Genomic DNA, 13648 nt, shown 5'->3' on the forward strand with positions numbered 1-13648 from the left:
ATAATAAAATATCAATAAACAAATGATAAAAAAATCGATAGTAAAAATATTATTTGTTTCCTTTATACAGCGCCTCAAAAACCGGGCGAAATTCATGCCTCTGCAGTAGAATACCCCCTTAATGAGAGTTAAGAATCACTGACGATGTAATGAACTAACACTATAATTCACTAAATTTCACTAAATGTTTATATTAATAAGTTAAAAAGTGTGAAATTATTCCAGTATATTAGGTATCGTGTAATATTTAAACGTGCAGCATTTTTGTTGATTTATGTTTCGATTTGATTGAATATTTATTATAATATAATATTATCTAGTATATTTTTTGTTATTGTTGTATTATTACAAAACATAATACGATTGTAATACCAAATTTAGTTTCAAATTCCCGATTACTGAAGTTCATTAATTTTCATTTCAAAATTTGCGCCATTAATTTGAATGCCAAAAGCACCGCCCTCACGTCTGATTTGTGGACTCTTCCCTTTACATCATATTTTAATATTGTCTAGGCACTAGAATCTCAAATAAAATATTATTTGCAAATATGAGAAATTAGAACATAGATAAAAGAAGAGTATGTAGATCGAATCTTAGACAATATATTAATATGGATCGAATCAAATGCGATCGAATGTTCTCGAGGATTGTTTTATTTCCCGCGTAAAATTTCCTACCCTATGAGTGCAAAACTGTGCGCAAGAGCGCGACCGGCGGCAGTGGCTTTAACCCTCCGTCGGTCGGCGTGGTCTGGCCAGACTTTTTTCGACTTCAATTAAAAAAAAAAATACTTCTAGTAATCCTATCGACTTGAAATTTTTTGAATTTTCCTAAAATTTCATTAGCTGTCGATCAATGAGGGCGAAAAAATGTACAGAAGGATAATTATAAGGATATTAACTTTTTTATACTTTGAACGGTCGGAAAGGTCTGTCTAGACTACCCATACATTTTGTATGAAATATACGCTTTTTGATATATGTAAACCAGTATTTTGTCTTTTTTCATGGTATTTTCTATTCAAATTGCGTTGTATATATTCTTTGCTATGTGTTGTAACATGAATGTTAGTATTTTCATGGACGAGAGTTCCTTGAAAATCTACCAAACTTATTGGTAATCGCAAACACTGAAAATCGGATGAGTAATGCACACATTATCAACAATTTTTCTACTAGTACTGCGTTCGAATTTTTTTTTTTGGCAAACCTATAGTGAAATTATATTTTCACTTTGAGTTTTACAGCTCATTTCAAAGGCGACGCACCTCATTTCGTTTTCATTTGAATTTCACATTCATTTCAAAGGCGCCGAAAAAGAATAAATATTGTTTTTCATTGATATAAAACAGAAAAATTAACAAAATAGCAACGATTTTTTTATATTTTTTGATTTTTTTATATAATATAATATGTAATATTTTTATTATAAGCAAGCTCAGCACATGCAAAAGACGGTAAGAAGAAGAAAAAATCTAAACTATAAATATTCACTACTAATAATCGTTAATATATAAGACACCAAAAACTCATTTATTCCATATAAATGCATGTAAAATGAATGGTGGTCCAGCCAGACCTTTCCGACCGTTCGAAGGTGAAAAAATATCCGACCGACGGAGGGTTAACTAAATCCGGGTTACAGACATTTGTTCGAAGACTATACTCTATGACTATACTCTTCTTTTATCTATGGTTCGAAGATTACCGTTCATGAATTAGAATTTCGGCAAATCAGTTCATTATTACCCAACTGGCTAATGAATCGTTTGTAATAAACAGTTTTCATAGTGACGAGTATAAATTAGTGAATAACTTTAAATTCATAGTAATCTGAATTCAACAGATATATAGAATTCGAAATGAATAATTCAAAGGAGTTTTTACAAGAAGAAAAATGCGATAAAATGCAAGCGCAAAATGGAGATACTGCGAAGAAAGTTCTTGAACACCAAGAGGTATATATTTATAATTATGAATACAAAATAAACAGGTTAACTTTACATAAAATGACATGTTAGATTTTTCAATTTTTTCAATTTGAAAATATGTATTATATTATATAATGCAATTTCCACTTTAAGAGTGTTACATTGAGCTTTTTACCCTCAAGTACTACACTCTGTCATAAATCGGTACTGTTACAAATAATTACATCTCTTAGTAATAAATATAAGTCTTTTTTCAAAATCAGAAATTTTTGAAGTGGCAATCGATATATTTATCTTATTTATTATACGATAAGTATACAAATCACATCAGTTAAACAATGAGCAAATAGCCAATAATAGCCATAAATTACTGATATTAAAAATTATAATTAGATATATAAAAAGTAATTAATAATTCTCACTCCAATTTGCCAAAATAGATAAAGGTACATAAATGAAAAAGTAAAAATGCAAACATTTTTGGCAATTGAATTCTGAACTCGAACACAGATATTTTGTACATCATGTTATAAAATTTTTAACACCAATGTTTACAAAGACATAAGATATCAAATAATTAGATAAAATAATGATTAATAATAATTTTACTAGGAACAAGAGTTGTCACCCACCATCGATAAAAATGAATCGATAGAAATGAAAGGAGAAAAAAATGAACTCGAAGATTTACAGAAATTACCAAAAGAGAATGAAGATGCAAAGTTATGTATTCCTGATGTTGTCCAGCAAGAACCAATTAATGATGGAACTGAAAATACAACAAGTTTTAATATAAAGAACTGGCAGGTAAACATCAAGAAGTATTTAACTTCCCATAGGACAAGTTACAGTAATCGTCAATATATTTGAAAACAATTAATTTTCATTAAATATTTTATTCGGTATGAAAAATTTCAGCTATTTGCTTTAAGTCACAATGCCATACACCACTATTTATATTGACAATTGAATACTTACACATAATAGAGACATGATTGACTAAATTAACAAATAGAATACTTTTAAGGAAATTTGTGTAACCCTACTTCAATTTGATAGATTTATGTTATTTATACAATAAGTAAATAAATTACATCAGTTAAACAATGAGCAAATAGCCAATAATAGCCATAAATTACTTACTGGATATTAAAAATTATAATTAGATAAATAAAAAGTAATTAATAATTTTCACTCCAATTTGCCAAAATAGATAAAGGTGCATTAATGAAAAAGTAAAAATGCAAACATTTTTGGAAATTGAATTCTGAACTCGAGCACAGATTTTTTGTACATCATGTTATAAAATTTTTAACACCAATTTTTACAAAGACATATGATATCAGCTAATTAGATAAAATAATGATTAATATATTATAATAATTTTACTAGGAACAAGAGTTGTTTCCCTCCATTAATGAAAACGAATCTAAAGGAGAAAACAACGAACTCGAAGAATTACAGAAATTACCAAAAGAGAATGAAGATGCAAAGTTATGTATTCCTGATGTTGTCCAGCAAGAACCAATTAATGATGGAACTGAAAATACAACAAGTTTTAATGTACAGAATTGGCAGGTAAACATCAAGAACTATTTAACTTCCTGTAGCAAAAGTTATAGTAATTGTCAATATATTTGAAACCAATTAATATTTATCAAATATTTCATTCTGTGTGAAAAGTTCCACCTATATGCCTTAAGGAACGAAGTCATACACCACTTCTTCTATTGACAATTGAATACTTATACATAATTAAGACATGATTGACAAAATTAACAAATATAGAATACTTTTAAGGAAATTTGTGTACCCCTACTTCAATATGAGTTAAATTTCAAAATGAAATATTTCTATAAATTCTAATTAATTGAATTATTTTACAGGAAATTGATGCAAAATACACAAGAATTAAAAACGAATATCATAGGCTTAATCGTGAACTTGAAAAATGTTTAGCATCAGATAAACTATGTAATGATCAAATGCAGAGTGTCAAAGAGTCTTGTGCAGCCTTACAATTGACGAACGACCAGCAAAAATATGAGGTAATCGTTACTATAAATTGTTTTTTGCATAATTTAGCACATGAATTTCCAATAATGACACTTTATATACATATAGAATCAAGAAACTTTTAATATACAAGAAATTGAAGAACTTGAGAAACACTTAAACGAACAAAAAAAAACTGTTAAAGCTTCAATGACCGCTATGATACAGCAACAGTCGATAATGAAAAAACTACAGCATCAATCAAATTTACTCACCAGTTTGAAGCTATGTCAGGGCATAGAGACAAAGATCCAGGAACTCTTGGAATTAGATAAGCCACAAGAACCAAAACCTACACCATAAATATTGTCATATAAAATCATATAAAAGAGTGAGATGAAAAAATTATTAATTATTTTTATAAACAATATTAGAATATTTAAAAATTAAAAAAATCTACAATGTTGCAACATTGTACAAAACAGTTTTGTCATTATGATCTATATCAATAACTTTCTAGATTGAAACTCAATTTTTGTAGATACTATAAATGCAAAATTGTCTCGTATCAAATGGAATTGTTCTGTAATACATTTTGTATTCCAATAGAATCAACTGAATATATTAGATAGATTATTATATAGTATATAGTAATTAGAAACTGAAAGACAAGAAAGTGGAATATTATACAAAGGTAAATCATTTGTCGATTATATTGATGAAATATTTACACTTTCAATGCATGGAATTTTTTAACAATACTATACTAAAGTGGGGGGCAAAAGATGTATGATAAATCGAGCACACATGGCTTGTATCGGGGAACGTCGTCTTTGGAAGATAAATGCCCACGTTATCAGATATTAACTTTTTTTTGTTGTTAGTTTTGTTTTTGGTTTAGAGCTTATTTAGAACATGTAACCTTTTTTTACATTTTATACTATTTTTACTATCTTTTATTATATCATGCAATATACTATATTTATTACATTATATATACTATTTTTATGTAAGCTATAATATCAAAGTGACCATATTTTTTTAAGATAATGACAAATATTGCTTTTAGAATAATCCGGGACTGTCCCGGCCAAATCGGGATGTATGGTCACTATAATATTATTCAATTTTATTTGCAATGGATTACTTTTTGGCAAAAGCAAGTCCAGCATTTACGGAGATATAGAGCAAAGAGTGCAGAAAATAAAAATCAAGTTTTTAAGAGAACGGAGCATCCGATTTGAATCATCTAAAAACATTCAATTTGTAATGATTGGGAGAAGCAGTAATTAGTTTTTGGCAAAGGCAGGTCCAGTCATTTCAAAGATACAGAGCTAAATGTGCAAAAAACTGCAGTTTATGAGAGAAATAAGTATCTGATTGGAATGATTCGAAAAACTTTCTGCTTGTGTTGATGAAATAATTACTTTTGGCAAAAAAATATTATTTCATTTTTTTTTATTTATTTATTTTTATTTTATTTTTTTGAATATCGCAAATAATTAAGATTTTAATTTTGGTTAAAGTTTTAAAGCTCACTTATATACTTTAAGTGAATAATTTCAACTTTGCAATTCAGTTTATATAATTCTTATAAATATTAGCTAATATTAGCTAATAGACGACATTACAGAATTTATAATAATCTGTTTAAAAACATTTAATATTTCTCGAACATATTTCGTTACGGTACGGAAAGTTCCAGCAATTTGCCTTAAGGCACAATGCCATACACCTCTAGTTTTATGTTTGAATCTATGAACCATATTAATGTGATTGTACAATTTAAGATTTCAAATAATAATTGCTAACTGACTGCTTATCCATAGATAAAAAAAGAATATATCCATCGCTTATCCGTTATCTGTAGGACAATCCATATTTCCTTTTTTTTTATCTATGGGACAACCGTTAAAATTTCATCTCATGCAATACTAAAATACTTGATTCGTATCGGGGCACACTCGATTTTGTTTACCTGTCAACTTGTGCATATTTGTAAATAAAACTGTCAACGTCACAAGTATGATTATAGGAGGTTACGACAGAAAACTCTTTTGTTTTTATTAAGTTTTGTGAACGATTTTTGTAGTCAGTGTTTTAATATAATTTTCATTGAGTTTTCCTGCATTCAAGCTTCAACCATGCCTAAAATCAATCTTAAGGATAAAGTTAATGACAACGAACTGGATTTGAGCATGTGTGATATTCAAGACGTACCTGTGAAAAACATTGTGAGTAAATAGGATAACGTCATGAAATTAAAATAATATAACAATAATTAATATTGTTTATTCTTTTATTCTTTCAGGCTGCTATTAAGAGGGTCACAATCGTGGATCTATCGAACAATAAAATTATCTCATTGCCGGTAATATTTATATATATATATATGCTTACCATAATAAAATAATTTATACTAAGTGGTAATTTATACCACATAATTGAAATATTAATATTACAGGTGTTTTTTTATTAGCTTGTCTGAATTTGTCGTGTTCAGTAATTTTATTAAATTCGGTAACTTATTTAGCATTATCATTATCAAGCTCTAATATTATCAGTCATGATTATTAATTTATTTATAAAAATTATTTATTAACTAATAATTTATTTATAAAATAATACAGTCATACCCCGACGTACGAGCTTAATTTGTATGTCAAATCGCTCGTGTCTCAAAGCAATTTTTCTTATATGAATGCATTGAAATGTAAATAATTTGTTCCATCACTGTGGTTTTTGTTTTTTTTTCTGTCCATTTATAATTTTTGCGGAAATGGGTTTGACATCTTTTGTTGAACAACTCTCATGTTGGAATTGTTACAACTTTCTCGGAGTGATTTTTATCCACCTCAGAAAGCTGCTTATAAATTATTGTAAGGCCTTTAGCTGGAATTATACCTTTTATCAATTATTTGTATTTTTACAAAGTAAAAATCTATGATGTGTTACACTTGTACATCTTCTTCATCCTCGTATTTTTCAATAATTCCAAGCTTTAATTCAAGATACAAAGCCCTCTGCTTTAGACCTATAGTTATAAAAGTAAATAATATTTTGTAAAAGTACAAAAAACAAAAAAAGAGTGCGCGTAAGGTTCACACGCGATTGAAGTAAAACTTATTTGCTACTGTACAAGTTGGCCTTTAAGTAAAAATAAATACATCATATAACAATTTTGAATGATGTTTATTAGTAATATGGTAACATTCGTGATGCACATATTTATTAGTGCCAATCATTATACACATTTATATAATAATAAATTATAAATTATATATTTATAATATCATTAAAAATATGTATAGTATGTATAGTATAGTATAAAAACAATGTAATTAAAGTCATATTTCTAATATGACATGATCGGTTTGTCATTGTAATTGGCATTTAGAAATGAACTAATCTCAATTGACCCGTATTGAAATGATTTCATCGAGAGCGAATGATATACAGTTCGGGCGTAACGCAATTTTTGTTGCATTCTCAAAGATTTACACCCAAGTTTCGCCTAAAGAAATTTTGCTTCAAAAACCAGTGTATAACTATTGCATGTACTATCACTATTAATGTATAGTGAAATATCGATACTCGATATATTCGTGTAGTTAAATCGTTACTACTAAAATATTATCAAGATATATAATTGAAATCACTAACTATAAAATAATTTACTATAATAAAACGGCCAAAATATTTCTATGGTAGGAAAATGATTGTTACAACTAATGAATTTTTTAATATTTTCAATTTGCCAATAACATTTTTCTAGAAAACTGTTGCTCGTTCAAAGCTCGTATATCGAATCTACAAATCGCTCTTTTGGCGGCTCGTATCTCGAAACATTTGTATGTTGGTGTACCGCTGTACTATATTATTATGGGCATTTCCATATATTTTTGTATAAACCATATATATTTTGTATAAATCAATATAATTTCAATAATATAAAAAATGTATTATTTTAGGATACATTTGCAACCTCTTTGGCCCGCCTAGTAAAGCTTGACCTTAGCCAGAACAACTTGCAAACGTTACCTGATAACTTTGGAGAATTAAAGAATTTGCGCGAGCTGGATCTTTATAACAACAAACTCCAGCACTTACCACTGAGCCTAGGTCAATGTAAATTTCTTAAATGGTTGGACTTAAAGAATAATCCTCTGGTTCCCGCAATAAATGAAATAGCGGGACCATGTTTAGATTCGAAACAATGCCAATCATGTGCAAAGAAAATAGTAAGCCATGATTAAAGTAATTGAAATTAATTTTTGTGTTTGAATTTATAAAAGTTTTTTATATAATTTCATTAGGTCTCATTTCTAACCAACATGCAAGTTCAGTTAGATAAAGAAGTGGAGAGGCGCAATGCACAGAGGAAGCGTGATTTGGATATAAGGGAGGCGCAGCAGTTGCAAAATAAAAAGGGGCAGCAAAAAAATACAAAGAAGGCTACAAAAGCAGAAAAAAAACAAAAAGATTCTGAAGATACTCAAATCAGCAGTAGCGTCAAAATGAATGCTGGTAGTACACAAAATGGCAGAATCAAAGAAACCTATTCCAAAAAGAAATCATTTTTATCTCTCATCTTTTTCTCCTTGCTGACCGTGTCATTTGTCAGTTTCTTAGCTGGCTTTTTATTACACAAATACGATAAACCCAAATTTGCTATTGCTCTGGGGTACATTGAAAATGCATGGAATTCTACTAAAACTTTATTTGAGTTAGACGAAGAACTTAATAAAGGCACAGGAGAATCTATTTCTAAAACGCGACATATTCTTCTTAATATACGATCGGCGTACAACTTCACAGCGACAAAAGTCTTTGACTTCTACTCAATTTATTTGACCGAACAAAATTTTTCTGAAATTGGACGAGTGATCTATGATGCATTCAACTATATTTTTAAGTTGATTGTTAATTTTTGTTAATAAATTTATAGAAGATTTACCTGAAATAATAGATGTGATACAGAAGAGACTGCTAGGCTAATTTATTGTATTATCTTCTATCAAATAAAAATAATGTACATTTTGTAATCATTCAGTTTTATTTAAGGTGGTATTCTGGTCTAGAATTTTTAAAAAATCGATTTTTCGCATTTTAGATTTTAGATATTTCAAAGTCATATACGTACAAAAACATTTTTCAAAATTTAAATTATTTTCATAGATATAGCTGTTTAACCACCATAATCTTTATCTGATTCCTTCCTATGTGAAACTTTAAATGCGTTTTTCTCAAAACTGACTTATTCGATAGGATAACACTCATGATTTCTCAACTTTTACTTCTTTAGTATGAACTATTCTAATCATCTATAAATTCCGATTTTAACTATTTAAAAAAAATTCGAATAGCAAAAAATGGTGTTTGAAGAAAATAAAATGGGGTCTGAAGAAAATAAAATTTTTCTTCAGACCAGTCATTATTTTGTGTAAAACAATTATTTTATCTTGTCTGTAGCTCATACGATACCGACATTATTCTAGATTATTAACATACACTTTTTTCTTCTTCGTATTATATGAAGAACTAAAATCATGTATGGTCAGGTAAGGGTATCGTCAGGTGCCAATTTTTTAAGATTTCCCATTCATCACCTTATAGAATTGAAAGTATATATCTATTTATAATTTATATTAATATTTTATATTCTCAAAACAATAAATAATAACTTGAGAAAAAAAATGTAGTAAAAATATTGTTTGTCTTTTTAGTGCAACCTTACAAAAATCACATAAAATTAATGCCTCTAGACCAGACTACCTCCTTAAAACAAATTCTAAAACATGGTAATTAAACATGATATTCTGCTCCTTCTACTTTCTCGTCAGTTATGTATGATAGTAAACTAGCTGCTGTTTCTTGCTCACACCACATCAGAGCCATCAGCATTCCTTCAACTAGTCCTAATAGAACACCGCATAAAATATCAAGCAAATGATGACGTTCCATTAATAATCTCGATAGACAGACTGCAGTGCTCCATGCAAGAATCGGTGGCCAGAAAAACATACTTAGAGGGTACAGATTTAAAAAGAAGAAGGTGATAAATGCTGCTCTTGAAGCATGACCAGAGGGAAAACTGAAAATATAATATTACGTAAGGTTATATTTTCTCAATGAATAATTAATAAAAAAAAATCTCATAATTTATTTTGTAATTAGGCAAGGACAAATATCAGCTTCTAGCAACTGTATAAAACACCAATTGTAAAAAGCATTTCACCTTAAGCAAGTTGCATTAATTTCCCGGTACATGTAAATAATCAACTTAATCAATAAGAATTGAGATTTAGATATTTTAGTGAAATGTTCAACTGGTATTTCGAAAATAAAGTTACCATGTTCACTAAAAAATAATCAATATGGTTTACAATTGATATCTATCTATTAAATTAATTTGTTTAACGCATTTCATTCTATACATTTCGGGTTCAATAAATGTATTTTATTTGAGTGTGAAAGTAAACTGTAAGCAGTAGCTGCCAACCCTACCAATGAAATACCACGTACAGCTGCTTTCAAAATAATACTTCCAAAAAAATAAATCAAAAACGTTAAAATAATATAAAAACTATTGGGGTCATGTGACCATGCCTTAAGGCAAATTGCTGAAACTTCCCGTACTTTAATTAAAAATCTTGGTATGGAACCCAAAAAAATTTACACAAAATATGTACACATTATTAAAATCTCTATAAAATATCTGATAATTTGAAGTACATATATCCAATAAACATTTTTGACTGCAAAATGACATTTTTTTAACTTATTTTTATTAAGAGTCCATAACCGCTGGGCTTGCTTCCCAAAAATTAAATCAGTTTTTTCATCTTGTCAAAACAAGTAAAATGTTTTTTTTAATTATTAAAATCGGACGCTCCGTCGTTCTCTTAAAAACTGAGTTACTGTTTTTGGCACTTTTTGCCCCATATCTTCGGAACGGCTAGACCCGCCTTCGCCAAAAACTAATCAGCACGTCTCCTTATCAATACGAATCGAATGTTTTTTAAATTATTCAAATCGGTTGATCGGCGTTCCCGAAATCGTCGACAAACTTCTCCTTCACAGAGTTATTCATTCAATTCAATTATTCATTCAGAATATAGGTAATGGTTGCAAGCTCGAACACTTGTCTATTTACTTTCTAAAAACTTAGAAGGTTGCTCATTCTAAGTTTTTTTATATCATTTGGCTGCTGAATCAATTCTGGTACCATTACCTGTATTTGTCAGGACCAAAATCTAAGGAGTCATGCTTTGAATTTGGACGTCTTCTTCTTGTGAAAGCTTTTAAAACTGCTACTATTACAATATCAATTAAAAGACCTGCAATAACAAGTATAGAAATTCAATTACTTTATATGACCATCGATTTGAAATATGATTTAATTGAAACTTGCCTATGAACATATTAACTTGCATTTGGTATAAAGAGGGATTGCTCACAAGCCACGTAAACGCTAGCCATGCTCCTAGCCACAAAATGCCATGGCAAGAGACCTAGTATTAATTAAAATTCAAGATAGTTCTTGTTTAAATAACAGTACATATAGTTTAACATATTTCATGAGACGTTTTCCATCTAAAAGTTAGTTACATCTTTTAGTAAATTGGAAAATGAAAATCAAAGTATATCATTCACTTTAATATATCTAATATCAATTTGAATCTGAATACTTACCTCTAGAAGTTTGTAATGAATTTTTAATGATCGAAGTGGTAAAACTTTTAAGCATACTTGTACAAGCTGCTTTGATATTTGCACATCAGCTTCTAATAACTTTTTAAACAATGGATGATGATTTCTTTTAGATTTATTTTTATCACCGTCGTACATCTTGCTATAAAAGAAAATGAAAAATTAGATAAAAGATGCATAAAGAGGAAGAAGAAGAATGTAGATGATAGATGACTGACTCGAGAGGAGATAATACTGGGAATTGAAAACTAAAGCATAGAAAAGAGACTTAAAAAATATGAATAGTAATAAGCAAGAAAAAGAAAGGAAATCAATGATATGTGGTTCTTGCACACTATTGACATGCTTTTGGGCAGAGTACCAAAAATGATATTAATAATTAACTCTGTGGCTACGAGAGTGTTTTCAGCAAAAGCGACACTGATGTACAAGCCAGTAAACCGCATTTGCTAAAAAACTAAAAACCACAACAAATTAGTATTCTCAATAATCTCAGAGGGATAAAAATTGAAGCAAAATTCGTCACACTGAATGTCGTCTATAGGAGACATTCGTACACACAGATTGTCTATAGATGACAAATTATTTTGCTATTATGACTGTTTATGAAAATATAAGCAAATTTACAATAAGCCATAATTCGTATAAGTACAATATTACTTTCTGTATCAAAAAATTATGATATAAAAAGAATATTAAGCTACAAAAATCAAAAAACTATAAGAGAAAAATTGACGAACACCCAAATTACTTGGCACAGAAAGTATTTTCAGAAGTGCGCCCAACCAGGCTAAAACGAAAAATTCCCAACGATCTCATAAATAGCCCTTGGTAAACGCTAACATTAATATTATTATTATTATTATGATCTTATTATTTTCAATATTGTTATTTTGTTATATTCATTATTATCTGTAACTTATTATTTTTATTCCATTTTATTGTTTTTCTAGTATTATTTTTATTATTCACAAATTCTATTTATTAATTTTATTATTAAATCATCATAATACGGATATCTTTTTAATGAAAATACTATCCTCTTCATTTCGTACTTTATTTTATTTATATTTATGTTACTGTCCATTAATGAAATTAATGTTCATTAATAAATATTGTGATTGAAAAAAAGCTACAAATGGAATATTATTAAAAAGATTCTCAAAATCTTTCAGGAGTATAACATTTTTGCCAGGTTGTACATTAACTTACGTCAATGGTATAGAATTATGGAATTATTATTATCAGTTCAATTTTGTTGTAAAAGACATTGGTGAAATAAAAAGTTCTTCACAATTCTTCAATTATAATAGGTTGTCAAATATCTCCCTTCCGCCTTTTTGTATTATAAACCAATAGCAAAAAAGCGGAAGGGAGATATTTGACAACCTAATATTTGTAATTATGAAGATGCACTGAAATGAACTAACAATATGAATATTGTATCTAGTGTATACATTTATTATAAATGATGGTACTTATCATTATTAATAATTATCAACTTACGTATAATTTGTCTAGGCGTATAATTGATTATTATGGAATTATTTATATATAAAAAATGCACGTCGCCGAAATGAAGTCGTACTGCCGGTCCTACCTCAACACAAATGTCAGTTACTCGATTCCTTTTGTAGGTTATATTTTCTATGTAAATATTGCACTGAAATGTCTTTCGCCGTGACTATTCAATCTCAATGTTATCAAAAATGTTTTAAATTAATTCCATTGCCCATTGTACTAACTGTTTATACAAACCGATAAATATTATCGCACTTTTATCTGTAAATTTCTATCGACTGTACTACGCATGTATTCTTTCTTGCTTTTTTTGTTAGTCATGATTTATGTGCAGACAATGAGTTCTTGAAAATAAACCAAATACTGAATATTTAGTTTGTATGTATTATGTTTATTTAAATGCATACGCAATATTTTAATGTTGCTTGAACAATAATTGATGTATTTATAAGTTATTATTACTCCTAGAAAACTTATATAGAATTT

At 28.5% G+C, this 13648-nt stretch overlaps 3 protein-coding genes across 4 annotated transcripts; 2 read left to right on the forward strand and 1 right to left on the reverse strand.

Annotated features, from left to right (window-relative positions):
• The first annotated feature begins 1763 nt into the window (after nt 1-1763).
• LOC113374782 lies at nt 1764-4291 on the forward strand. Its single transcript, XM_026614749.1, has 5 exons — nt 1764-1960; nt 2546-2740; nt 3326-3511; nt 3820-3981; nt 4058-4291. Exons 1-5 carry the CDS (start codon nt 1865-1867, stop codon nt 4289-4291), a joined length of 873 nt encoding a protein of 290 aa, XP_026470534.1. The 5' UTR covers nt 1764-1864.
• Nucleotides 4292-5934: 1643 nt separating this feature from the next.
• LOC113376567 (leucine-rich repeat-containing protein 59-like) lies at nt 5935-8918 on the forward strand. Its single transcript, XM_026616528.1, has 4 exons — nt 5935-6162; nt 6240-6299; nt 7900-8169; nt 8245-8918. Exons 1-4 carry the CDS (start codon nt 6073-6075, stop codon nt 8863-8865), a joined length of 1041 nt encoding a protein of 346 aa, XP_026472313.1. The 5' UTR covers nt 5935-6072; the 3' UTR covers nt 8866-8918.
• Nucleotide 8919: 1 nt separating this feature from the next.
• LOC113376568 (phospholipid phosphatase 6) lies at nt 8920-13480 on the reverse strand. 2 transcript variants are annotated; one of them, XM_026616530.1, is made up of 5 exons: nt 13242-13480; nt 11624-11783; nt 11343-11442; nt 11163-11268; nt 8920-10022 (listed from the first exon to the last, which is right to left on the reverse strand). In XM_026616530.1, the coding sequence occupies exons 2-5, from the start codon at nt 11777-11779 to the stop codon at nt 9734-9736; spliced, it is 651 nt and encodes a 216-aa protein (XP_026472315.1). In that variant the 5' UTR covers nt 11780-11783; nt 13242-13480; the 3' UTR covers nt 8920-9733. The 2 variants fall into 2 exon arrangements, with proteins under 2 accessions (XP_026472315.1, XP_026472314.1); XM_026616529.1 differs by having other exon boundaries at nt 13148-13480.
• Between the last annotated feature and the right edge of the window lie 168 nt (nt 13481-13648).

Source organism: Ctenocephalides felis, unplaced genomic scaffold (assembly GCF_003426905.1).
Source record: "Ctenocephalides felis isolate EL2017-DRISC unplaced genomic scaffold, ASM342690v1 CF-g0.4_SCAFFOLD_01886, whole genome shotgun sequence".
Taxonomy (NCBI): Eukaryota; Metazoa; Arthropoda; class Insecta; order Siphonaptera; family Pulicidae; genus Ctenocephalides; species Ctenocephalides felis.